The following is a 27106-nucleotide window of genomic DNA, read 5'->3' on the forward strand; positions in this document are numbered from 1 at the left end:
TTGAGTACATTTTGAGTTTTGAGTGCATTTTGAGTTGGAGTACATTTTGAGTTCTGAGTACATTTTGAGTTTTGAGTCCGAGTGAGTTCTGAGTTTTGCGCTCAATGTGAGTTTGAGTTTGAGTGAGCATAGATGTGGTGCTCAGCATTGAGTCTGAGTTTGAGTGAGTGGTGATTCGGAAAAAAGAATTGTGAGTGAGTTTGAGTGAGCCGCGCCAACTTTGCCGCGGTATGTTGGCAACGGTGTGGAGTGTGCATTGGGTCTAACGGTTGCACCAGCACTCAGCAACATTTTTCTTGCTAGAATGGACAGTAACATAGAAAATAGTGTACCCGGCGGAGTAATCGAAGTGCTAAGGTACGTAGCTGATTTTCTAGTTTTTGTGAAAAAATGCAATTTAAAACAGACAATTACTACCATAGTTGAAATCTTCCATAGGTGCAGCTTTGGCCTTCGGTTCCTGCATGAAGTACAAACTAATAATCAGCTGCAGTTTTTAGATGTGAAGCTTAAAGTGATGGACACACACGAGTGCTGTAAATACAGCCCGAGATCGGAAAAGCCGATAATAAATTTTAATTCCGCGCACTTAAAAGTAGTAAAAAATGGTATTGCTTTTTCGTGCTTGCTATCAGCACTCTCTAAGTCGTGTTTTCATCAGGTTTCAGACAGTTTATTGGCACAACTGGCGCGATTGAGCAAGGCAAGGTTTCCGGAGTATGTTCTATGTGCAACAGCGCAGCAGATTGTTAGGCAAATAAAGGAATCGGCCTCCGAAGGACCGAGAGATGGTGAGCCTTGCAAAAAAAAAAAAGTTTGCAGTAATTCCGTATAAGCACAAATTGTCGCATAGTCTCAGGAATGTAGCTAGCTGTTTTGGAGTGATTTTTTTTTTTCAGCCCCCAATAAGATGGGAAAAATTTGTGGACACGTAGAAAGAAGATTGGCGCAATCTGATCTCGGAGTTAAACAGAACAGCTGTACGGTTAAACACAGGTCCCCGTTCGTCGAGTGTAAAATGGGTGTTATCTATCAAATTCTGTTTGACTGTGGTCACGTTTATGTCAGTCAGACCAGTCGTTGTATTAATATTAAATTATTAGAACACAAAAACTCTCTAAAGATGTATTCACATATCACTAGGCATTGTTCAGAACACGGGTGTGTTCCGCTGTTTGAAGATACCACCATCCTTTCAATTCATTGCAATCAGCTAACTAGGGAAATCATCGAGGCAGTCCACATTACAAAAAGTGGTGATTGGTGCATCAGTGAACAGTCGATGATAGCACTGCATGAGAAATGCATAATCTGCTGTGCATCATAATATGTGGGCATGGGGGTTTGGGTTGTAGTGCTTATGCGGTGATGCGGTTTCAATAAAATTAGTTGTGAGTACAGCGTTGTCCTGTCATTTTCTTTCCCTAGTGTCTGTGTTTTTGCGCTGTTGTTTGAAGATGTTCAACCAGTACCAACTCGCCCAAATGCCGATCCTTCTGAAGCCATTACGCACCTTTAGGTGTTTTGGAATTTCTTGATAGGTTATGAAACTGTCGACAGAAATCGGGCGTCACCATGGCTGACTTGTATGATACGGTTTAGAGCACTGCCCAATGCAAAATACGCAGTTTCAAAATGAACCATCATTGCATGCCTTTGCATCATCGTCATCATCAGCCTGTGTCTACACCCACTGCAGGGCAAAGGTCTCTCCCATAAATCTCCAATTACGCCGGTCCTGTGCTAACTGCGACCAATTTATCCCCGCAAACTTCTTGATCCCATCTGCCCATCTGACTTTCTGCCGCTCCCTGCAACGCTTGCCTTCTCTAGGGATCCACTCTGTTACCCTTAATGACCAATGGTAATCTTGCCTTTGCATTACATGCCCTGCCCACGTCCATTTCTCCTTCTTAATTTCTACTAATATGTCCTTAGCACGCGTTTGTTCCCCGACCCACTCCGCTCTCTTTTTGTCCCTTAATGTTACACCTATCCTCTTCCGTTCCATTGCTCGCTGAGTCGTCCTCAGTTTAAGTTGAACCATTTTAAGCCCGAGATATGTGGACTTGGCAAGAAAGGGTTGATTCAACTGGCGGGTTCAGCTACCTCGACACCTCCCGCATTTACCTATATGAACACCGGCCAAAGAATTGAGGTGAGTGGAGCAGAGCGGCTCCTGGAAAAGGAGCTAATCATATTTTTGCGATTATAACGGGCACCCTTTTTTGCTAAAGGGTAGCCTTAATATTTTTGCACACGCTACAGTTGGACTCAAAACGAAAATAGACTTTAAAGCAGCCAGCAGCATTGCCATACGAAACGGACACGAGGTCTCCCCACAATTCAACTCAATCCAATAAAAACAATCAGTCAATGCCACGTGAGTGAATTTCAATGCACTAAGTCCTCAATGGCATGCTGCATACCTCGGTCAGCTGTTACACATTTTTTGTGCTGCTGATATTAGCCCGTCACGGCTAGAATTATGATGATCAAGGCACTTGAAATCGCAAGCAGCTTCAATGTTCCCCACTAAAACTTTATTTCCAGCAGCAGCTGGATACGCAATCTTATGAAGCATAATTCATTTTTGGCTTCTAAAGTTGCGTACGCCAAATAAAATCTCCTCCTTCCAGGTACGTGGTGTCGTGTTTTTAACCTGCGCAATAGAGTCAGTGTGAAATTATTTTTTTCGAATTTTTCAGCGCCAACTTGCGCGTGCGTTACAATTGGGGGCACATTAGAATCGTGCAAATACGGTATTCTGCTCCTCGTGGTCCGCCGACTCAGCCTGACGAACGAGTCAACTTACCCCCTGCCCACGGGTCGGCTGGACTCGCCATGACGGCTCTCCGACCCAACCTGTCCCAACATGGGGGGGTTCAGTCCAAAAACCCGCTTAGTTCGACTCAATTCGCGTTGTCAGGGCAATGTAAACGGGGCTTTAGTGAGCCTTCAAGTTTCTGCCCCGTAGGTGAGTACCAGTAAGATGCAGCTGTTATACACTTTCTTCTTCAGGGACAATGGCAGGCTGCCATTCATTATCTGAGAATGCCTGCCGAATGCACTCCACCCCATTCTTACCCTTCTAATTATCTCTGCCTCATGGTTGGGATCTGGGGTCACAACTTGGCCTAAGTAGATATATTTGCTTACCACTTCCACTGCCTCGCCACCTATCTCAAACCGCTGTGCTCTCCCGAGGCTATTGAGCATTACTTTAGTTTTCTGCACATTAATTTTAAGGCCCACGGTTCCACTCTGCTTGTCAGTGCAGTAATCATGCTTTGCAATTCATCACCCGAGTTACTTAGCAAGGCAACGCCATTGCAAATCTGAGGTTACTGAGGTATTCTTCATTAACCCTTACCCCACCTGTTCCGAGTCCAATGTTCTGAATACCTCTTGTAAACATGCTATGAATAATATTGGAGAGATTGTGTCTCCTTGTTTGATGCCCTTCCTTTAGGTATTTTACTGCTATCCTTTACTGGTGAAGATCAGATAACAGCACACCTCTTGAAGGATGGTGACCAAGTCGTTGATTGATTGATTGATTGATTGTAGGGTTTAACGCGCCGACGCAACAAAGGCGATGAGGCGCGCCGTAGTGGAGGGCTCCGGATTAATTTTGACCACCTGGGGATCTTTAACGTGCGCCGAAATCTCGTACACACGGGCGTTTTTGCTTTTCGCCTCCATCAGAAAAGCGGCCGCGGCGGCCGGGAATCGAACCCGCGACCTCGTGCTCAGCAGCGCAACGCCTTAGCCACTGAGCCACCGCGGCGGGTGGTGACCAAGTCGTACTAGAAAAACTGGCAAACCTGTACGCGCAATGCCCAATCACCGCGAGTGTACCGAATCTTGGAGGAACGCGAACATCATCCTAATCCATAAAAAGGATGACATGAACACTAAAACAAAATTACAGGCCCATCAGCTTACTGTCAGTCATCTACACGGTACTTACCAAGGCGATTTCTAACAGAATTTCTGCCACCTCTGGTTTCAGTCAAGGTAATGAACAAGCAGGGTTTTGCAAAGGCTATTCTACAATCGACCATATTCACACGGTCAACCGGGTGATAGAGAAATGCGTGGAGTATACTGAACCTCTCATAGATAGCCTTCATAGATTATGAGAAAACATCTGACTCGGTCGAAATCTCAGCAGTCATTCAGGCATTGTGGAATCAGGGTGTAGACGAGCATTACGTAAGAATACTAGAGAACATCTGCAATGGGTCCACAGCATGCCTTTGCATACCATCTCTACTCACCCACAATACTTTCGCAGTTTTTACGAGGAAATTAGTCTTTACGAAAAAGGAAGGATCTCTCCAAAGCAGTTATGAAGGTACGACTCATATGACCCGACCTGTAGAGCACCCCTAGCTCAAGTGTTCGAAAGCTCAAGGAGCAGATAATGGCCGACTCAGCTGCAAACCGAGCTACTAATAAAAGAGGTCGGGGCATTAGGAAAAAATTAAAGCCGCTCCACTCAATGTGAAAGCTGTACCCCAAGAAGCTCTTATCATCCGTAGCAGAATCGATACTGCAGGAATTAAAAAGAGATGAACAGAAAAGCCAAGCAGCCATTGAACGTAACAAAAGTGATAAAATAACAGTGATTCCTTACATGCATCGGATAGCCCACAATTTGAAAAAGACAGGGAAACGAGCTGGTGTAAGAGTTGTATTTTTTGCAACTAAAAAGCTTTCCACTATGTGTATGAGAGTCAACAAAACCAAAAGAACTATGCAGTCCTGTTCTGTTAAGCACGAAAACCGATTTGTAGAGTGTGTTGAAGGCGTCGTGTATTCGATCCCGCTGTCCTGTGGAAAAACGTATGTAGGGCAAACGGGACGATGCCATAATAAAAGATTAAAAGAGCATAACTATAATGTAGATAAGGTGCTTAGTGGCCACTTGGGTGTCCACTGCAGAGATTGCTGAGGCTGCGCTCCTATCTTTCGCGCAACATAGGTCATTGCAAAACACAAAGATAAAATAACCAGAGAAATAACTGAGGCAGCAGAAATACACTGCCGAAAGAAAACTGTGTGAGCGTACCCTCGTTGTCCCTCTCCCAAAAAGTGATTAATTTTCTGTGCCACAGATAGTTCAGCATGTGTTTGTCGCACATGGTGTTGGTGTAGTGTGACGATTGCCTGGGTTATAACCAGCATTTATGTTATTTCTTTTTTCCTGTATTTTTTGACTCTCAGCGTATATATGTGACATGCCGAAAAATAAATTTCAGTTGTAAGTCAGCGCTCGCGGTTGTCACTTTCTTATTGTGTTTCGTCTATGTTGCGCTGTTCCCCTCTTTGTAATTATGCACCAACTCGCCCAAGCCTTCACCATTGCTGTCGGAAGTGCACAGCAGTGATTTGCCATAATGGGCTGCAGCGCCGTTACCCGCTCACTGCTACCACCCAACGCAATTCAAATTTCCCGCCTTCGCAGTGCTCGCACGCCCCCTGCCTGAAACTGCGCCAGCAGGAGTTCTGTTTTCTTTGCGCTTGCTTTTCCTCCTGCACGTGCCAGCGTTGCACTGCCACCTTTTTTCGCTTACTATCGTAAAAACCAATTGAACCCAACCAGCGTTCCTAACTAAATAAACGCGGGCGCTGCTGGTTAATTACATACATTTAGCCTGAAATGTTCCTGCAGTTTTCTTTGTGCTAAACAACGGGGGATGTATGACAAGCACCAGTGGTTCACGAGTTTCGAACGCTTATGACTATATAAGCCACTTGGCTTTGAAAGTCTCTGGGTTACGCCGTGACGACGAAACTCAGTGTGGCTCTACTTGGGTCCGGAGAGTGAGCTACGGCGACAAGGCGAGCCCATAAAGTGCTCTGCACTTAAAAACACCATTGTTGTCAATGCTGTTGTCTTGTATAGAAAGTGGGTGCCGTTAAGGAGTAAATAAAATAGGCGTTTTTGTTCGTATGGGAATTGAACCTGGGTCTTCAGAATAGGAGCAAAGCTACCACTACCACAGCACATTGTCATTGACCGAACAAAAGTTACGCTAGTGCATGCCTCGTGACTGGGGAAAGTGGGACATGTGAATAGAACAGTTCCAAGCAAGCCACGGAGAACTGTGGTTCTGGGAAGCTGCGGTCTGAAGCATCGCCAGGCTGCCTGTTGAAGTAATTCATGCTAAAAGATGACAAAACGACATCGAAGAGAGAGACAGAGCTGTGTTGTGGGTTGGCGAGCGCCGACCTGCTGGCGCGTCGCGTTGGCAAATGTACGACCACTGCGTTCCTGCTCCGTGGAGTGTACTGCAGACGATTGCATTGCAATCAGCTCAGCTGGCACAAACTGTCAGCGCTCATTAGCATTCTGATGCACTACTTCGCTTCACCTCTCTTAGACGGCACAACCAAAATGGAAGAGGTTATAGGAAGGATATATGACGCGTTCATACAGCTGTCTGTGCTTCAGCTCATAGTGCAGTGGGTAAAGCGTCTGGCACCTCCCGTTCCAGCAAAAAAGATCCCGGCTCGAATCCTGGCGCAGCCGCGTTAATGGAACTGTTCTGGCGATGTCATTTCTGTGACAGACATGACGTCAGTCAGACCTTGGTGGATCCCAGCATAAAAAACTTTCGTGTTAAAACTTGACATAACTTAAAAACATGCTTGATGGAAAACATGAGCTCGTCTCCTAAAAAGAATGATGTGTGTAGTGGGATGTGTTGTTTGTATAGTTGTGGGAACTGTTTGTGTCGTGTTTTGTCAAGTGCCTTGCATTGGATGAGCATGTGGATTACGGATAGGCCCTCTCCACACCCACCGCACAGGGGTCTTGGTGATCCAGTGAGCAGGTGGGAGTGTGTTACATGTGTGTGGTCGATCCGTAACCTTGCTAGGGTCACTTCGGTGTGTCTGTCTGTGGTGTGAGTCAGTTGTGTACGGTCCCAAGTGTGGTTTTATTACATGTAGTTTGTTGTCTGTCTGTTCACTGCAGTGTGTTTGCCATGTTTTACACAGGTGTTGTCTGGTGAGTGGCTTGAGGTCACTGTAGGGTACTGTTGCTACATCTAGAGTGTTTCTGAGTGCAGCAGCAGCGGCCTTCTCATCAGCCAACTTGTTGCGAGCGATCCCAGCATGGCCTGGAACCCAGCAGACGGTGGAAAGAGCTGATGGGGTGTCTGGCAATGAGTGTGAAGAGGAACTCACGGCAGAAAGTTTCAGCAAGCGCAACCAACAGATTAAACGACGCTGACAACACACCTTGTCCATTCAAAAATAGTGCGCCCTAGATTATAATGTGAAAACGCAGTCTTCATGAACAGAAAACTTCTTCAGAGAAAACAAATTCATGACAGGACAAGCCATTAACGATGCCACGACTTCGTCATTCCACTTCGTTACTGTTAAGCCACATTATATTGTACACACTACTCCTGTAGCGGCCGCGCCTCCCAACTATAGCCACAACAACCGTTATAACAGTTATAAGAAGATGCATTCCCTGGTGGCTCTAATATGCATGTAATTGTGCCATACTAAAATAAAAAGTGTTCAACCACAATTACACAAGCAGTTCTGCCAAAAGACTGTTCTCTTTTGCGAATATTTGCCTAATACCTGTAGCAAAAGCAAAACGAACAAAGAAAAACCGCCGGTAAAGGATCCGACACTTCCTTCCCTCCTTCCTTATACTGTCCTTGCACGTCTGCGGCATACATTGAAGAACTACTAAACCAATTGACCGCCAACACCCCAGCCCCTTCGCACAAAATAAAATACTCGGCAAGGTCGTACAGTGACTAAAATTGTTACTTGCCTTGTGCTTGTACGTATCCAGGGCCCTCCTCGCCTTGGTAAGGAGAATGTTCTCATCCGTCTCCAACTAGAATAACAAAAAAAGCCAGGAATGAGGCTCAACACTTTCTGAGGCAGCTTCGATTACAAAAAATTGCTGCAGCTTGGACTAGTGGTGCAAGACTGGGGAAGCAGCAGTTCGGGCAGCCCCTCTCCCTTTGTCAGAGACCCATATGTTGCAATTCACATGAATTTTTGAACTTTGCGCTGAAAGTTCTCCGTGACTGGCAGGCCCGAATCGATTTTGTCCGCAGGCTTTCCCATCTCTCTTAAAGTAGACCGCATCAGCACGCGCTATAACTGGTGGCTACCGGCTTTGCGAACCTGGCGTTCGCAGCGCAAGCTGTTCTGTGCGGCCCGCTTAGGCGCGAACGCACATGAACTGGCGAGGAGAATAGCACACGAGAGATCACACCACGAACTGGGAAGAGTGTGCTTGAAGGTTGAGCGGTGCCGGCGTGCGTGATGATGTCATAGCTAGGCGAGTGAGGCTTGCCTCCACTTACAGTGGGGCTGGGCCAAGGTCAGAGGAGTGTTTTTTTTTTTTTTCTCTCCAAACGCCAACGGACTAGGCTAAGTTCACCATTTTAACAGTTCTGCTGTTAAAATGGGGAACTTGGTGAATGTTTCTAGTCTGTTTCTTTTTTTTTTTTTTTCTTTCATTCCCGATTTGACCTGGAAATCTCAGTCACTTGCACAGATGGCCGTGTCGTTGGCTCGGTACATGTACACCAAAATATACCTGAAGCACTAAGCCACCCCTGCTTCTACAATCTACAAGTCGCGAATGAAGGTTTTAAAAATACACTGCCCGTAATCCAAATTTTTACAGGATCATGAACATTTTTGCCAGTCAGTAAACAATCGAGGAGTCACGAAGACAATTTTTTTTTCCGAATTGATAACTGTGGTGTGGTTATCATTTGTGAAGAAATTTGCAATTTTGGGATTGACATTCATTTGTAGCCGTAGCATTTGGAAGACTCGCTGCTACCTGCTTCAGGTCCCCATAAGTGCCGCACTGACAGAAGTCCGAAGAATTCTTCCATTAAATTGAAGATTCAATTCGATATGAATACATGATATGCAAAAAAAAATCGAACTGATAGATTTCCTATCAATGTTATTTTGCAATTCAACATCCAGCCATCTATTGCCTTATGAACCAAAATATAATTCCAAATCCACCCCCACCCCCAAAATTGTGTACACGAGTTGCCCCTGATCTTATATGGCAGTCATTGGCAAAATGTGAATTCTAGTGTAGCAACGATGCGAGCCCAAGCGTTCCACCATAGCAATCACCCACACCTGCATGGCAGACCTTTCTTATGCACTCTCGTCTTCCATTTCGCAATATTCTTCATTCTTGAATGCATATTTATTTCTAGTTGTGTACCTTGAACTGGGCCAACACTCCAGGAACACAGTGGCAGTTCACTGCCGCGTTCAAGATGTAAGCAATGTAGTGGCCCAGTGCCCGGTTGGTATGTTCGAAAAAACCGTTCGGTACTAGCAGAACCAGATGCAGGGTTTATACTGTCTCCAAATGCACAAACTGAAGGGTTTTTAAGGACATTCTAATGCTTTATCTGGGATGGTTTATAATATAACTATTTCGCAACAATGCAGAAGGTGTTCTTTGAAAAATGGCTCAAAACATTAGTGCACAATACTCAAATGAGTGCTAATGAGTTCTTGAAAGCTCCCCAGCTTTATTTTTCATGTTGTGGTTAATGTTTATTTATTTGTTTGGTTTTGAAGTTTTTCTCAGGCTGTTTGATTTTACAAAGTACGTAATGCTGCCTGCATCTCCTGCTTTGTCAGCAAGTGTCAGCTGAAGATGTTAAACTACCAACTGTTGCTGCAAGCTTTCTTGTCGTTTTTCCCATGTCGTCAATCTCCGTTTCGACAATACGCCTTTTAAACTACAGTCGAATCCCCGAATAATGAAACTGCCAAGGAAAGCCAAAAAATTTGCTCTTGCGAAAACTTCGTTGCCACGAGAATGAAATATAAACAACGAAAAAATCGGCCGCAAACCAAAAATTTATTTACGAAAGTCAGTTACAGTAGAACCTCGTTGATACGTTGTAAAAAAAAAACGCGAGGGAGAAACGTACTACGTGGGAAAGAGTACTATCTGGGAAGAAACATACTACGGGGCATTTGTAGTGTTCACAATGGACCTTCTTCCAGTTCCAGTCCTCCTAGCGGCCACCATGGCAAACCTAAACTGGCAGTCAGGCATGCCCCCAATAATGTTTGCCTTTCGAGGAACCCGTGCAAGAAATATCCTGGTCCTGCTTCCCCTCTTACACCTACTTGTCACCCGTGCCTTTAACGTGAATGTCACAGTAGCAGGCGCACGGTTGCGTGACTAATCTGCAGTGGCCGAAGCACCCTTTTTTCTTCACTTTTTTTTTTCATTTTCGCTGCTCCCTCACTGGCAGCCAAGTGCCCGCCGCGTGGTCAGCCTCAAACATTTTTGCCCCTTTCTTCTGATAGCCTTGTTTTGTGTGAATGTACGAAGTCACTACGAGCTGCCCGAAAAGAGGAAATAAAAGCTTGCAGCCCTAGGAGGCATAGCCGCTCCCCAAGCAGCAAGCTGAGGGGGCCCCATTTTGTCGCTTGTGCCCGAGGCAACTGCCAAGAATGGCGGACTGGCAGCCTCCTCATGTGCAGACCACTACTGGAAAAAAATCCATTGAGAGCTTCGTAAGTGGGAAATCGTATGAACCAGGAATGTATTAATGGGGTTCTATTGTATATCGATTTGCAAGCCTTACCTTGCAGCAACTTCACACTACAACAAGTGGTTCATTGCTCGCTGTCATGCCATATGCGCGCCTGAGAACGACCCAATCATGTCAAACACGTTAAGTACATCCCGTGGGTTCACCTTTTTCTCCCTGGGCCTCGGCGCCGACTATGTCCGAGCGTGCTAGCGAAGTCCCGCTTCTTCTGCTGGCGAACTTTGCCAGAAAGGGACACCTCGTCGTTCCAATGCTGTCCACAAAAGTGAGTGAGCACCGCTTTGTTGACGTTCAGAAAGGCCACAGCCGTCGCTGTTTTGCTTTGGGCAGGTGCGCCACTAAAGAGTGGTGTCCTTGCTTTTCAAAATGGTAGAGCGAGCTACAGGCGCTTCCAAACTTGTTGGCACTATCATCCCTTCTTCCACTTGGGCCACTGACTGGGCAATGATGGCTGCCTTATCTTGTAGTGATAAAGTTCCGGTTTTGATTGGGAGGCCAATGTGCCGATTGCTGCACACACAAGGAACGCACGCGTGCTGTTCAGCGGGTAGCCGGCTAGCGTAGCCCGAGCCAAAGCTGTTCCATGAGTCACCATTTGTCGCCCCGCGGAGGTGTTGCTGCGAGGCAGCCTGAATGGCCGCCTGCTGCGCGGTCCTTTTTGCAAAGAAATATGGCGGCGGCCATGCTAGCTCGGTGGCATAAGCGGCGCAGTTTGAGCCCCCCAAAAAAATTCATTTGAGCACTTTTTGGACACTGTTAGCCTCACATAGGTATATAAAATGCCGACCGGACTTGCAGAAAATTTCGTAAAAGCGGGATCGCTTTCCAAAAACATTTCGTTGCCGCAAGATACGAAATACGTGGGCTTCTGTGGATGTTCGCCGAGTAGGTCGTTGCCGCGGAGTTTGACTGTGTAATGAAAAGTGATGAAGGAGTGGCGACTCCACACGCCAGCTTCAGCAATTTCTCTTCTATGACGCCGCAGAACCTTGTCGGTGAGAACAAAGCCACTGCCAACGAACATGACTGAGAAATTGTAGTGGGGCCTCTAGTTCCGTTTCACTTGGATTCCAGCGTGCGGCTAACACACTGGAAACTGTACTTTTAGTGCTCGTCCGTGTGATGTCACTGTACCGTAAAATTTGAAAGCCTTCAACTATTTCTTGTGTTTTCATCAGTAAAAAAAATGTCCTTTCGTCGCTGCAGTACAGCTAGCAAGTTAACAAAAGCCAGTTTATTTCAATGGAGCAAAGCTGTATTCTGTCTTCTTGGCCCTGTTGAGCATTTTTGCAGGTGCTTCTTGCGCATGTTTCAGTTCATCGTACTGGTTTAGTGTTGCACAGAGAGGAACAATCTAATGAATTCTGTTCTCTGGTGAAGCCAGCAAAAAAATATATACCTAAGTGGTGAAACCCTGCCATTAGTTGAGTTTTGGGTACACTCCCAGAATTGCACGCAAAAGCAAGGGATTTGGGAAGCGGCCACTGACTGCATAAACACGGCGGCCTAGACCCTTAAGGGGGGACACTGGTCTTAAACCTATCTTCCTTGTTTTTTCACCAACTGCAATGAAACTTGACTCCCTGGTGTAGTTTGTTGTGCTGATCTCAAATCTGCACTTATTTTGTTTCTGTGCCAATTAGTTTTTAGTATAATTAACATTAATTAGTGATTTTCTGCATAATTAGTAGAAAAAAGACAAACTAACTGAAAGTTGTTTTCTTCACACCAAAATGTACTAGAAAGCACAAGGAACACAATGTTAGGAGTACTTTTTTGATAAGGCCACAAGTAGTGATTTTATGGCAGTTTAAAGTTTGTTGTTCAAAACTTGGCACCATGAGGTCTGGTTCAGAGCAAAATAAAAATTTTTCGACGCATATAATAAAAATTCTGTTCCTACCATTGTGTGCTTTGCACATTCTGCTCCATGGCACAACAAAAATTATAGTTTTGTGTGCCCTGAGAGCTGAGATAGCTCTTCCGCAAGTTTGCAAACAGGCCAAAATTAGTGTTTTGAGAAAATGAAGAAAGAAACAGCAGACTCGTTTTCAGTGAGAACAACAACAAAATTGCAGTGTATTTACACTGGTATGGAGTCAGTAGCCACCAGGCACATATACTGTTTGACTGGAGGCACCGGAGTGGCGCTTCTTGAAAGCTCGCTGCATGCCGTCAGCTGACTTGTGCTTGCGTGCAGAGGCGGATCCTCGACGGCGGTCTTTTTCTGCCGTACGCTTCGTGCTGGCAAGCCCAGGGTTCAGGTCAAGTTGCTTTAGAATGGAAGCCGAGGCTCTTTCGTTGCCTGCGTTAAACTTCAGCACCGCCTCAGCCACAGCAGCTTGCACAGTGAACAGCGACGCGTGCTTCTCCTTGGGTGCCAGGGCCCATATCATGGAGTGGAGGGACTCATTGGAGTTCTGCGTTTTTCCTTGCAGGCAGCGCTGCAGGAGCTTTTCGTCCGAAAGACGCTCGTACACAGGTAGAAGAGCCTCGCACACGTGAGGTGGCACGTTGTATCTGTGTTTTGGTGTGGGCTCCCCCTTCGCCTTGGCAGCGTTCTGCCGGCACCACGAGTCCAGGCCTGGTGGGCAGAGGCTGTGGTTGGACACGGTGTCGTTTGAAGTGATGTGGTGGTAGGTGGCCATCACCGCTTTGTGCATGGCCCTGACGTCGCCACTGTGCGATTTCAATGCCCAGCCATAATAAGAACTGAGCTTAGTGACAAGGTCGCCAGTTAGCCGACCCTTGCCACCGAGCCTCTCGGATGCCGAGCCCGTACCTTTTGCAAGCAGGTTACGCAGGGTGGTGCCCATCCTCTTCTTCACATGATTGACACAGTCTTCCTTCTTGATTGGAATATAACCGTACACCTTGGCACCCACCAACGCCAAGTAGGTGCGGCTGTCGCCATCTGACAGAATTGTGGTGTACCTCAGTTTGTGCCGCTGCAGTGACCTCTCAAAGAGGATGAGACCGGCCTCCACCTCCATCTCACCAGCCTTCTTTTCCGTGTTTTTTTGACAGACGTGATTGTCCTTCCAAGCTTGGTAAGCTGGGTCGCCTACCTTTGGCCCGCGCTCGCACCCAGCACAAAAGTTGCTCAGCACGACGAAGTCTAGAACTAATCCCGTAAAGAGTTCGATAACCACGCCGACGCCGATGTAAGACGAGTGGCCTCGCGTCATCCACGACCCGTCGTACGTAACACAAATGTTACCGGGGTTGTCCAGTTGCAGATCGTCGTAGAGCTTTCTCACTGAATGCGCACTTTCGGCCATCACGTTGTCGGCAGCGCGAGTCGCAGCGGGCGCAAGCTTCTCCTTCACGTAGCCTTGCCACGTTTTGGTGTGCAGCCCGCGGTGAGAAATGTTCATTGTAGCAAACACATCGTTCAGCGCGGTTTGGCGATTTCCCGTAGCCTGCATCGCTCGCGCGGCGAGAACGTTCCCGATAAACGGATTAACTTTCTTATCGCTGTTCACGCGGGGAGAGCTCCACTCCGAGGCAACATCACCGCAGGTCGCACACGCGATGACCATCTTTACGGAAAGGCCGTACGCCCGCTCGCCGGTTCTAAATGTCACGCTGTCACCGCAAGCGCTGCACTTTACAGCCGACAGCAACACGTTGACGCAGTCCAAACTCGCAATCACGAAGCTGCTCTTGTCAGGTGGGCCGGGAGGAGTGTCGTCGGCGCTCGTGAACAAGTTGGATTTCCGCTCAGTTGCAGGAGTTGAAGAAAGCGCTTTCAACTGTTCTCGTGCAACCACCTCTCTCTGCAGCAAATCTTCAGGTTGCAGCATCACTGTGTCGCGTCTCATACGGCCGCTTTCCGACGCATTTCCGCTGACTGGTGGGGCCGTTAGGCCTACGTCGTCGGCGGTGGCTTCCGCACAGCTCGGCACAGGTAGCGCGTCAGGCCCGGCGCTTTCCTCCGCAACTGCAGGACTCTTGTGGAAGTTGTACAACAACCGCTTCGCTTTTTTCCCAAACTTGTGCCCTGTAGCAAACTTTAGCTGGGCCTTCGGCATGGCTCTTTGCTTGCCGTGCGAACACGATAAGCAAGATGGAGCTGCCCAGGATGCACTCGCACTACCAGAGCAGACGATGCAAACCAGGCTCTGCCAATCAGGAGACGAGATTTGGTCACGTGCCTTCTCTCGGCGAATGGGATCGCTAGTTGCGGGGGTTTTTGGCGCCGTTTTGCTATTCGGCCAATGTCTGCACGGGGGCAGTTGTGGCGCGAAAAAAAAGAAGAAAAGCCGCTCTTTCAAACGATACCGAGGTTGCCGCGATCAGGCATGCGGTACGACCACCGCGCAACGCGAAAGAAAGTAGGGCCGTTTTTGCATCGGCTTCAGCAAAAATTCAGCTCCCACGCGCGTTATAAATCAATATAACGTTTTAAATACTGGTTCACGAGACACAAAACTTCGCACGTAGAGAGAATAATAGTTGCGGAATTCGAAAATGATATTTTCAAAAAATTGACTTTTTCGCGATTTTTTTGACCCAAAGACTTGTGTCCCCCCTTAAAGGGGCCATGAAGACGAAATGCAAGTTTGGTTCATTCGAAAGATTGCCACGTTAGAATCATGCTGACACCACTTTTAATGTAAACTTCGCTCAAATGAGCTGTATAATTAGTTAAAAAAGGGAGTGGCCATGCGACCCACTGGCTCATTTCCCACAACAGAACCTATGATGTCATACGCGCCAGCTCTGCGATTGGCGCAGGCCGGCAAAAGCAGACGCAAATTAGGCAGAGGTTATAACCTTGCCGAGTGAGTTATTTGCGCTTAAAATTTGGGCACATTCTTTATATATCAGTAAGAATGTTGGGACAAACAGTGGAAGTTACAAAAGCACATGTAAACATAGAAGTACCGATGCGTACTGCTGTTGGAGCTGCGCGCACTATGATTGGTTTAGACGCACAGCTCTGCAGGGCTTTGGGGTTTTCTCAGATGACACTGGCCAATTGACACAAACGACGGTGTCTTACGTGACCATGTTTGTTGAGCGAGCACCGTGTTATTTTTTGGCTTTCCCAGGCAGATTCGTTACTGCAAGTTCGACTGTACATACATTATTTGTTTGCAGTTAACGATAAAATTGGCATCCTGCTATAAGAAAAAAGTGGTCTTTTTAATGACACAAACTGGTCAAAGCGGGTTTTGATGGCCCCTTTAACTTGAATTCATGCCCAAACAGAAACTCCTTTACGTATGTCACCACTGTCACACCTTACTCAAGTTCATAAGGGATCCTGCTCTTCTATGGCTGAGAACTCACCTAGAAGAATTGACTGCTTTACCACTTGCAGTTCACACAGAGTACCGCGTTTTCACGATCGAACTAAGCGACTTTCTATATGAAAAGCGTCAGACACAGGGGCGCACCTTGAAGGACACCACGAATGCCTCAGGGTTCCAGAGGCAGACCAGGGGCTTCAACATCTTGGGCACCAGGTGCAGGTGCAGGTGCAGAGGCCCGGAGTCTGAGTGAATCTTGTGCACTGGCTGCATCAGAAGAAGAAGTTAATTTTACAAACAAGGTTCCCCAAGTCCTGAGACTGTCCTGGGACACTCGATGAGCAATTACAATGCATGAACACACTGAGCAAACAGCAAACATCTTTTTACACAGTGTTATAAAACTGAACAATGTTCACAACAAAATTAGACAATCGGTACAAAGCTTGTACTTAGATACAACACATACACACGTGCACATACCGTAAAGTTCTGAAAGAACACCCACCCAAACTACATAGATATCAAGTGAAAAATACGGGATCGGCAAAATTTTGGGTCAGGTGAGAAAAACTGCAATTAAGTGGCCGCATCGCCAACTAAAACTGTGGAGATATCAAGTAAAAAATTCAAGATGGGCGAACTTGCAGATCAAGCACGGAACAGACAAATAAGTGACCGCACTGACACATGAATAGATGATTCGGGTTTATTTTATTCACTCAATGTCGCTAAAGGCATCGAACGATGTGTCGCTGTCGGAGTCGAACACGAGATGCAGCGCTTCGTCCACCAAGCTGTCCTGAGCTTTTCGATGCCACAGCGCATAAATGATACAAAGATGGCATCTCCCCGCTCTTTTATTTTTCACTCCTTCCTCCTCCTCTTGCCAGTCAAGCTGGATAGGTTGTGTCTCTTTTGTTCAAAATTGAGACCCCAACGGTGTTCGCGTCAACAGGACGCTTTCGCGAAGGGAGCTCCCCGATCTTTTGAAGGCGTTGAGGCTAGCGCAATTTTTAGGGGGTGGCCGATCTTTGGGGGCTTTTAGTAAATTGAATATTCTACCCCTAAAAGGGGGTGGGTGAATTTCGGGAGAGGGCGTTCTCTCGGAACTTTGTGGTAGCACTCAACACTAAAATCAGAAGGGGCGAGAGGTGGTGAAGGGAGGCTTATTTGCACCGAACACAAATTCGTGCTTTGCAGAACCCACCTGCATTTCCCCCATTGTACATGCTCGTGTAAAAACCGTCCCCTTCATCCCTGTTGCAATTAAGGTGAGTTTAATCGGGATGTGATTCCGACACGGAGGAAAAACGTAAGGGTGGCAGGTGCACCGCTACCAGTAACTTGGGAGACTTCATTTTGTGCACAGCTTGTACACCACAAAAAGACGAGACAAAGGGAAGTACTATACACAAAGGATGTGTGCTGACTGGCACAAATATTTTGTTAAAACTGGAAAAGAACACAAATATTTCCACACACCTGCTAAAGATTACCTAGTTAAACAAGAATAACGCGCTGTCATCATCCACATGTTGTACGGCAAGGAGACTTCACGATCAAGGATTGCTATTAATGCGGTGTTTGCACACGTATTCATTTGTTTGCAGAGGGAAAAAGCTTCTGCTATTTCGAACCGGAGAGTATTATAATATGATACCCGTGCAGCCAAATTCAGATGTCTTCGGAACTACAAGCAGACAAATGGGAACTAGGAGTGTTCTTTACTGTAGTTCAGTGCTCCTGCAAGTAAGTACTCCAGCAGTGTGACAACCGTACGTCATATAAGTTTAACCGCACCACAGTGGAACAGGGTACACAACATTTTTGCCCACACGACAACCCCGTTGCCTCTGACCCACACACTCCAGGCGTGGATGAATTCGTACAGCTCGACTTCCCACCAATTCTAGTGCAAAGGTTTTGAAAGGTGGTACCCTTTCTTGGGCTATTTTAACGCAAAAATTTTTGGTCCGTCTGTCTGTATGTCTGCACCTCAATTCAGCCACCTGCCCAAGAGTTAAAGCATTCTTGATCGTGAAGCTGGTACATAGTCAAAACCTTTCCAAAGCATTAAATATGATAGCACACCTCATACTCACCAACACTGTTCAGCCCAAAAAGAAAACATCAGGCATATCTGAGGTGAAGCATAAACACATAACTGATAATGCCACTGCACCTTTGATGAAAAATTGACGTGGACTTGGTTTTTGCGAGAAAAAAAAAAAAGCATGGAAAACGATGGTAAACAAAAAATAAAAGAAGAGCTCGCACTCTAACTCGAGGTGGCACCCCAAGCGCAACAGTAACAAAAGGTTCAAACAGATGGGGCGCGAGCAGCACAAGGCGGGAAAATTGAATTGACTTGACCAAGCCTCCACCGTGTTTATCGTGGAAGGAGAATATGGGAGCGCAAGAGCTTGAGAGGTGGGCAGGGAAGGGAAGAGAGGCGGCACCGTGGCAGGGGCGGCAGGAGAGTATCGTCTGCTGATGACATTTCCAGCAAACCGAGCAGATATCCACTTTTTCTAGCTCATTCTTGGCACAAGCACAGACATTCAGATCAGACTTGTCATCTTTATGATGCGCTGCAAGGTGCCATGGAGATAAGAAATTCCCGCCAGCCTCTTGTGTTTCCCCTTGCCTTTATCTTTAAGCAGCCTAACCTTGGCATGCACATCCCAGATGCAACCTTGAAGCGGGGTCCTCTCCTTGAGGCGCTAAGCCTTGTGTTTCCCTTTTTGAGTGCTGATAATATGATTGTGCATAAGATAATATGATTGCGCATAAGTGGACCCAGTCAACAGCTACTAGATAAGAATGCCCACGCAATGCCTTCAAGAGACCCCCCCCCACCCACCCAGCACTTCAGTTCATCCCCATGGCAGGCCCTGGACATCACTGCCCTCTGACAGCTTGGTCTCCAAATTCTGATTCAGACCAAGATGTGCAGGGGTCACGAACGCTCCACTGTATCGGGTATAAACTCAGCTTTTAACATTTTTAAAATACACATTCAGAGAAAGAGATAACAGCTTGAAAAAACAGCGAATATTCAACGCTGCATATTTGGATTCCACAGTTCATTTCTACCCCAAATTATTCAGGAGTGGAACATCCTACCCAACACTGTTGTTACCACCCCTTCTAAAATATTTTCCGCTGCGCTCTGGCAGCGCTTGCACACGAGTGCAACGTGACTTGAACCGTTACCACTGAGTGTGCTGCTGTTCTCTGGTGGTTCACCTCTAATCTGCGCCCACTGGAGTAATCACGCCAAACGATATTTTCTCATTTTCCTCGTTATTATTACGCCACGCTTGAGACTTTTTGTTCTTATTCATGTATAACACCCCCTACAACAATGACTTAGGGCAAATGTAGGTATGCTAATAAAAAAAATAAAAAATCATGACCACCAAGTTTTCATAACCCTTTCGCTGTCACTCACGTACCAGTATGTTTTTGCATTTCTCCTCCACAGTGTGACTGACGTACCGGTACATTCTTCATTATGCGTTTAAAAATTCACGCTATCACACAAAACTGGCGGGCCTGGACTGTTCGCGACATCTGTCGAATCTTTCTAGTAGCTCGCATTTTCACTCGCTAGCTCTTTATACCGGTCTATTGAAGAGTACGGTGCGACCACACGTGCGATTATGGGTGCAAGGGTTGTTGGGACATCCGCAACGGGTTTCCAGATTTTTTAGGTGCGGAGTACCTTAGGACCGCACAATGTCCGTCCGCGTCCGTGCACATAGCATTTACAATCGCAAAAAATCACACAGGCACCGGCAGGATTCAAGCCTGTGCCTGGTAGACCAGACAGAGTTAGTGTCAGTCATCTTACCCATTGGGCTACGACCATGAGTTAGTACCCGGCAGTCAAACAGCTTACTCCCTCGCCAGTAACGGGGCGGAGTACCTTAGGACCTCCCAATGTCCGTCTGCGTCCATCCGTGCGCACACCACCACCAGGCGAAAATCAAGCGAAATTCGATTTGAGCCGTGAGTTGCAGTTTCATTTAGGGAATAATCAAGGTGCAACTCTCGGCTCAAATCGAATCACGGTCGGGCCGCAAATAGGATGTCACTCGAGGCGCAACTTGGATGTCATTTCCAGTCCCCATACTCCGCACTCTCGCCATCATCCACAGAGTGGAGATGCTGCCATTTTTTTTTTTTTTCCATTCTGTTCCTGCATGTGCTATAGCTTGCCAGGTTAGCCCAGTGCACTGTTGCCTCTCCAATAGACCGAAACAAGACTCAATCACAGTTTTCGCCCGTTCGCCACGCCCTCACTTGCCACTGCCAGCGGCAAACGAGGTGGTTGTATCAATGTTGTGTCTTCTTTTTATCTCTATCTGCCATCATGATTGCGCAATGTGTCATTTTTGTGAGTTGTGCGGGCTGCTGAAAGGGCTCTCTGCATTCGCCCGGTTACTTTCGGATGGCTGACCGCACGGGGCCTTCGACTGCGGACAGAAGCGATGGTTCTTCTGATTTCGATCGATTACGAGTCGAGATCAGATATCATTCTGAGACTTTCTCATCCGAGGAAGGGGTCCGAGTTCCACAGCGTCAGATTCTGATGTTGAAACGATGGGGTCGTCGTCTCGGAAGCGTGCAGGGCAAACTGAAAATATCCGGAAGACAGGCGATTTCTCACCCACACACTCTCCTTCCGACGCGTTTTAAGTCCTGGACGCTATCATAGTCAAATAAATCGCTATGCTCCCTCCTCAATATTCCGGAAACCAAGCCAACACTGAGGGGTGCATCACGGCCAGAAAAGGTTTAAGGTTACAAACTCAGTCCCCAGTCCCAGCGAACGCCGCCGGCCAGCTCACCAGATCCGCGGGAGGCACGTAGAAGTCCGAGACGGCGGCAGCGAGGTAGAGGAGGGCCCGCCCCCTGAGGGGCTGCAGAGCCACGGCGCAGGCCTTGAGCAGGAACAGGTAGTCGCTCAGCGTGCTGAAGCCCACTTGCAGGAGACGCCTGTCCGGGCCGTCCGCCATTGCCCGCCGGTAGCCCTCCAGCACGGGACGCACCATGGGTGCCGCATCGGGGCGCACTGCGACAGAGATGGCAAAATTACTTCTAAAAAGTAATTAAATTACACTACTCATTACTTTCATAGAGTTTTCTAAAATGTAATTAAATTACATCAGAAATTACAGGTGGCCGAATGTAATGACATTACATTACTACTACCAGAGTCCTTCAATGCTTTACTGCTCACGAAACTGGCGCTCGTTTCATATAGGGACCGCGCGCGCCACAACAGGCGCCACCGCCGCACGAAGGTCATCCAGCCGCCGCTTTCGCGGCGTATTGGCCTGCTCTTGGCGTGCAAACGCTCGCTGCTTTGGTGTCTGCGCGCTGATTAGGTGTGTTTTTTTTTCGTAGTAGTTAGCGATGAATAGTCCAGTCATCACCTGCCTTCAATGGGGTTTTATTTTTCGTAGTAAATTACCGTAGACTTCGGCCGCGAACGGCAACGGCTCCTGCGTGCTCTGGCACAATTCGCTGCGCCGTCGTGTTTTCGGATTTTCAAATCTCCATTTCTTCTTTTCTTAAAGCAAAAGTTGTAAATACCACTCATACGGTAGCTGCGTAGTGACGGACTGCTGCGGGCCTATCGATAATACAATAAAAAAACTGAAAGAAACCAAGTACGCGTCGTTCAGACTACGCTTAATGAATCCGTTGATTGCTCTGGAATGCACAGAACACTAAAAGAGATAGCCCAATAGTACTGTCGTTTCAATGACTGGGTACATAATTGCGAACATCTAAAAACGCTGCAGAAACGCGAAGGATCAAAACACAAAGAGGTATATTTTGCACCATGTGTCTTTCCGCTTCCACGCTTTGCAATCCTTGCAAAAACAGGAAGCGAAAAAAGAACAATAAAACTGATTTTATCACACGCAACAACAATTAAATGTTTTGAAGGGAGACAAAAGAGCGTGGTCCAGCATACAAAAATTTATTTTTTCGCGCTGTGATGTGGAGCACACGGAGGAAACAGAATATTGCCACGTAGCCAAGAACGACGCAAAGCTTTTCTGAACGCAGCGAGCTAGCGAGCTCCTGTTCTACAGAAGACTAGAATGAAACCCAAACGTCCAAGAAGCAGTCCGCAGTGTGACATGCACAGATGAACGTCAATAAAGTGAGTTGCGCGGCGTTTGCTATGCATGCATTACTCTCGGAACGTTATTATTTCAGATCCATGTAAATGGGATCGAGAACATTGTCGAAGAAACAAAAAATCAAGATGGCGACAAGGTGGCACCCTTTTCATATCAAACAATATTGCCCAACGGGACGTACGACAAAAAGAGCAAACGGGCACTCCGGTTGAAACGCCAGATGAGGAACCGGAATCGGCCACGGGCGGTTACAAAACAAACAAGACGAACCCTAAGGGATAATTCGCGGAAATATGAAAAGTAAAAGCACAAGGACGTCCAAAAGCTTTTTTACACGCGAGCCTGAGCGCAAGGTAATACAAGTTTGCAAACAGTAATGAAGCACCGCTACAACCTGACTGATATGACGAAAATCCGGCTTTAAGTTAGCCTTGTACAATTCTAGGTCCACGATGCTCTCAAAAGGGTACATTGCTTTTTCCATTCTCACACACAGTGGATTTCCACGCACTGTCTGTAACACTTATAATCGAAGCTGAAATCTCCCGTTTCTTGCCTTGGAATGGCGCGCCTCCATTTCTCTCGCAGCTCCCCATCGCTCAGTCAACAGAACAAGGAAATATTTTCTGTGGTATCGTTGTACAAGGAACGACATCCCGGGACGCAACACATGTTAGGCATCGTCGTTGCACTACTTAAGTCGCATCACAAGAGCACGAGATGCACGTTACATTTTTTTTCCCGCACAAAACAAACCCAACTCGCCGCGGCTCCGCTGTTCGAGCCAGCGCAACGCCGCCCGAGGAGTGACCTCAGTGAGAGGGTGGTGCCACCGCACGGCAGCCAAACGCAGCATATGAAGCTCTCCCATTGAGTTACGGAGCAGTTTCGTGACCAGTAAAGCATTGAAGGACTCTGCTACTACTTTTCAAAAGCAATGAAATTACTTTGAAATTACTTTAACAAAAATTCATCATTCATATGCTACCAACTCATACACACTTTATTTACACTCATGGAAAAAAAGTGCCTTCCTAGCAGCAGGCTTACACCAGTGACCAGTGTAACAAAGCCTTGAACACAATCTGCACATGTTTGTTTAACCCGACTGACTGTCGCCACGGCATTCCCGGAACGCATGAAAAGGGAACGAAGAGGCACGAGAAAGCAGGCAGAGCTCTGATCGAAGCATTCTTTCCTTCGCATTCGTGTAGAGTTCCAATGCCCAGAGACTTTATGGGCACTGGAACTCTACTTGGGCAACTTTTCTTGGTCAACTTTATGTGCCGTAAGAGAAGCGGACAGGCTATATCGTAGTCAAAAGTAAATGGGAAAGTAATGAGTAATATCGGTGAAATTACTGGCCCGAAGTAATTTCTTAAATTACTAAATTACCAACACACAAATGTAATTAATTACATTACTCATTACAGCAAAAAGTAATTTAATTACTGTAATTTCATTACTGCCAAGTCTGCACTGCGATGCCGATCGATCGACAGATTGATTCTTTGCTTGTGGGGTTTAACATGGTGAAGCTAGCCCTAGGCTGAAAGGCACGCCGTAGTGAAGGGTTCCCCCCGAGTAATTTTGACCACCTGCAGGGGATACTTAAAGGAGCACTGCAACATATTCAATCACTCTATGCTTCGCGTCTGGAAGCACTGCGAAAGCTACGATTACTTCCAGCACGGAGCAGCACGACGTGATTTGCTCGCTGCAGCCGATACGCCTTCCATTTATGCTTTGCTTTTGTGGCCCTTCTTTTTAAAGTGGCTATCGATTACGTTCATTGCTGCAACTGAAGGAAGGTTGCCCAATAGCCACTGCAGCGCTGTAATGGCGTAATTCGGGCCGTCGAAGAATGTCAGGACAGGAAAAGGGAGAAACATCTTTTGAGCAAGTTTAGACATTATCTGACAGGCATAGAGCAAAAATGTCTGGCTGAAGTACTTTGTGGTGCCCTAATCAAAGCACTGGATGAGTTGGTTGACTGCGTTCTGCGAGCATTTCAGATTTCGAAAAACATTCGCAAAACCGTTGCGGGGTCCCTTTAACATGTGCCGAAATCTGAACACGTGGGCATTTTTCGCTTTTCACCTCCATTTAAAAAGCAGCCACCACAGCCAGGATTAAACCCGCATCCTTGGCCTCAGAAGCGCGACGCCTTAGCCACTGAGCCACCATGGCGGGTCAAACTACAATATTACGGGCAGCAGCGTTAGGAAAGTCTGGGCTAGTTGGCCACGCACTAAGTACACCTTTGAAACCATGCAACCCCCAAGCAAAACCATACACCAGAGAGAGAACTTAGGCAGATTCCGCACTGACAAATGTTCCTCAGTTGTAGCCAGCACACATCAGGTTCTCATAGTTCCACGTGTCATTGCGTGATGAGTCCAGATGGAGAATGGACTGGCGCCAATGAGGACCAATCCATTCTCATGAAGCACACAGACTTGTGAAGCATGCATAGAACAGTCACTTAAGTGACTGTTCTGCGTGCTATACGACTTTCTTACTGTGCTGACTGGCAGTGCAAACGTATCATCAACTCAACAAATACCTTACATTGTGAAGCCCTTCCTCTCAAGGCCCATCTAAGTCTCACACCTTGCTTCATGCTCATTTCAAATTCTGCTTACGCCCTTATTACCTTTTTTTACTACATATTTGATCAATAGAAGTACCAGAAGTTCTGGTAAAATTGTGCTGTTACCATACTGTTGCGCTATCTTGCTTTGTTCAACTTGATGGGGCGTTATTTTGAACGTACCATTTACAGCAGCTCGAGGAAGCCAAGCCAAAACTCACCTAAAGTAGCATGCCCCTACAGTACAACACCACTCCAAACACTGTCACCCAGTTTTCCAGCTGAGTAACACTCTTTAAAACTGCCTCCCAATTACTCGATGTTTGAGCATGAACAACTCTCAAGTTATCATCAAATGCAAGCTCTGTAATTTCCTACCCATGGCGCAATGTTCAAACATAAAAAAAAAAAAAACTTGTAACGGTTCATCGTGACAATTCACATGCAGGGACGATAAATTACTAAGCATGTGACGTTAGCCTCACACTGGCTGTGATCGAAGGAAAAAACAACCCACTGTTTTAACACCATAGAGTACACTCGTAACTATGCCCAGAAGTAATGGGAGTAACTCAGGTATTGAGCTGCTCTTAGCCAAAAGGATCACCATTAACAATTCTGTCCTGCGGCTGCCCAGGGCTGGTTCCGCAAAATGAATTCCATTTCCTTCCACTTATTTCCTCCACAGTACCTGACAGCAATGCCGCAACCACTACCAAGGCCAAACACTGATATACCTACTGCACTTTCCGCGATTCTGTTTCGTGCGATTGTTACAAACATTGTCATTGCAACTGCTTACGATCACCATCAATGATTGCAATTATCGCAGCAAAAATTACAACAATGTTGACACGTGGTTGAAATATACATCCCGGCCAATCTGGAAATGAGTACAAGAAAAATATGTTAATTTCTTACATGTGCAACACAGTTACTTTGCTTGAGTGCACAGCGTACAATTTGACAAAGCAAAAACCGTGTCTCACCTAAGCTTAAAGGCACAGGTTGGAGCACATTTATACTCATTGTGATTCTGAAGACAAAAAGAGCCACAGCTACAAAAGCAGTCAGACAGGAAAAGGAACAACAGTTGGTGACGATGAGGAAAAAGAAAGGAAAGTCTGACGAGGAAAAAAAGCACCCAAGTGAGACAAGCTTCCTGGTGATAAAAATAGCACAACTCCAGCAACACAGATATGAATAAACGTGAACCTGCTTATTTTATACTACAAAGAAATAAAGGAAAATGAAAGTAATGCCGCTATGCCACTTAAGGAGCCTCATTACGTCTTTATACCCTTGGGTAAAAAATCTAAATAATTCCCCTCGCACGTTTCCTCCTTTGTGTTTTCTGCCAGCACCCACAAAGCTGAAAGATGGAAAGGTAACAGTTCCACGTGTCATTGTCGGCAAATTTGGCTGCACAGTTTCTGCTCTACCCCATTCTGCAAAATTAACTTCTTTTCCTCAGTTGTTTCTCTCACTGAGGTGAACAGCGGGGTTCTTCCAAACCGCAGCCAGCATTTGTTTTTTTTAGATTCTATGTCCTCGTTGAAATTTTACCCGACTGCAAGAAGGACCTTGCAGAACGATAAGCTTCTTTCCTCAAAACTGGATCCTGCGTGGTACCTGTGCTTTGACATTTTTTTCTGCCAAGTAGTGATAAAATTCTTGCGGAAGTTATCGAACATGTTGTCGATTCTTTAATTAAGCAGTTTTTCACAAGCATGACCACTCCACCGAAGTGAACACTAGACAGTGGGAAATGTGTAGGATTCTTTTAAATACTTGGACAAATGCTTAGGCTCCACCTGTGAGCTTCCCAAGGAAAATACGTTAAATCTCTCCAAGCTGCCGAACTCTCACTGCGAAACAATACTGTCTGTCAGATATTACCTGGCAGCAGCACGAAATATATTAGATTAAAGTGCATTGTTGGGCAAGTTTGCGCTCAGACAACTTGGTTCAAGCTGCGCAAGAAAAGATGCTGGACGAAGGTGAAGAAAAGACAAGACCGTGGCGCTGTGGTCCTGTCTGTTCTTGCTGCAAGGAGCTGGTTCCCTTAGAAATCAGCACTACACTAGAAAGCAGCGAAGGGGGCTATTGCACCATTATTCCCCTGAGTCTGCTTTGAAGATGTTTTTTTCAGTCAGTCCACACGCACAAATGTTTTGACACTAAATGCCTCACCTCTGCTTGATACTGCAAAATATGCTACACGATTCCAGGCATGACTTGGTGCATGGATAGCTTAGAGCGCCCAACATGATGCGAACAACGAAACAAATGACTACAGTTGAGCCTCGTTATAAGAGGCATTGATATAAGAGACACTATTCACCCACATGGATGGCCGCCCGATCTTAAATTGACCACTTTTATGACAGACATCAGATGTAGAAAATATTTGGTTACAAAAGGACAAGTTATCCTCGAATTTTGGTCAACAATCTCGCTTGTAAGAAACATTCAACTTTAGAT

At 46.5% G+C, this 27106-nt stretch overlaps 2 protein-coding genes across 2 annotated transcripts in view; both read right to left on the bottom strand.

Annotated features, from left to right (window-relative positions):
* Nucleotides 1–27106, bottom strand: part of Ppcs (phosphopantothenoylcysteine synthetase) — a 51253-nt gene that overhangs the window by 17244 nt on the left and 6903 nt on the right. The window contains exons 4-6 of the mRNA XM_077707670.1: nucleotides 20722–20945; nucleotides 16010–16129; nucleotides 7811–7876 (exon numbers count right to left, since the gene is read on the bottom strand). Of these exons, the coding sequence (XP_077563796.1) occupies nucleotides 7811–7876; nucleotides 16010–16129; nucleotides 20722–20945 (410 nt within the window). The remainder of the gene's footprint in view (nucleotides 1–7810; nucleotides 7877–16009; nucleotides 16130–20721; nucleotides 20946–27106) is intronic.
* On the bottom strand, nucleotides 11496–15983 carry LOC144179350 (uncharacterized). Its single transcript, XM_077707669.1, has one exon. It carries the CDS (start codon nucleotides 14636–14638, stop codon nucleotides 12704–12706), a length of 1935 nt encoding a protein of 644 aa, XP_077563795.1. The 5' UTR covers nucleotides 14639–15983; the 3' UTR covers nucleotides 11496–12703.

This window comes from Haemaphysalis longicornis, unplaced genomic scaffold, assembly GCF_048455015.1.
Source record: "Haemaphysalis longicornis isolate Haplotype H1 unplaced genomic scaffold, Haemaphysalis longicornis Haplotype H1 scaffold_4, whole genome shotgun sequence".
Lineage (NCBI taxonomy): Eukaryota > Metazoa > Arthropoda > Arachnida > Ixodida > Ixodidae > Haemaphysalis > Haemaphysalis longicornis.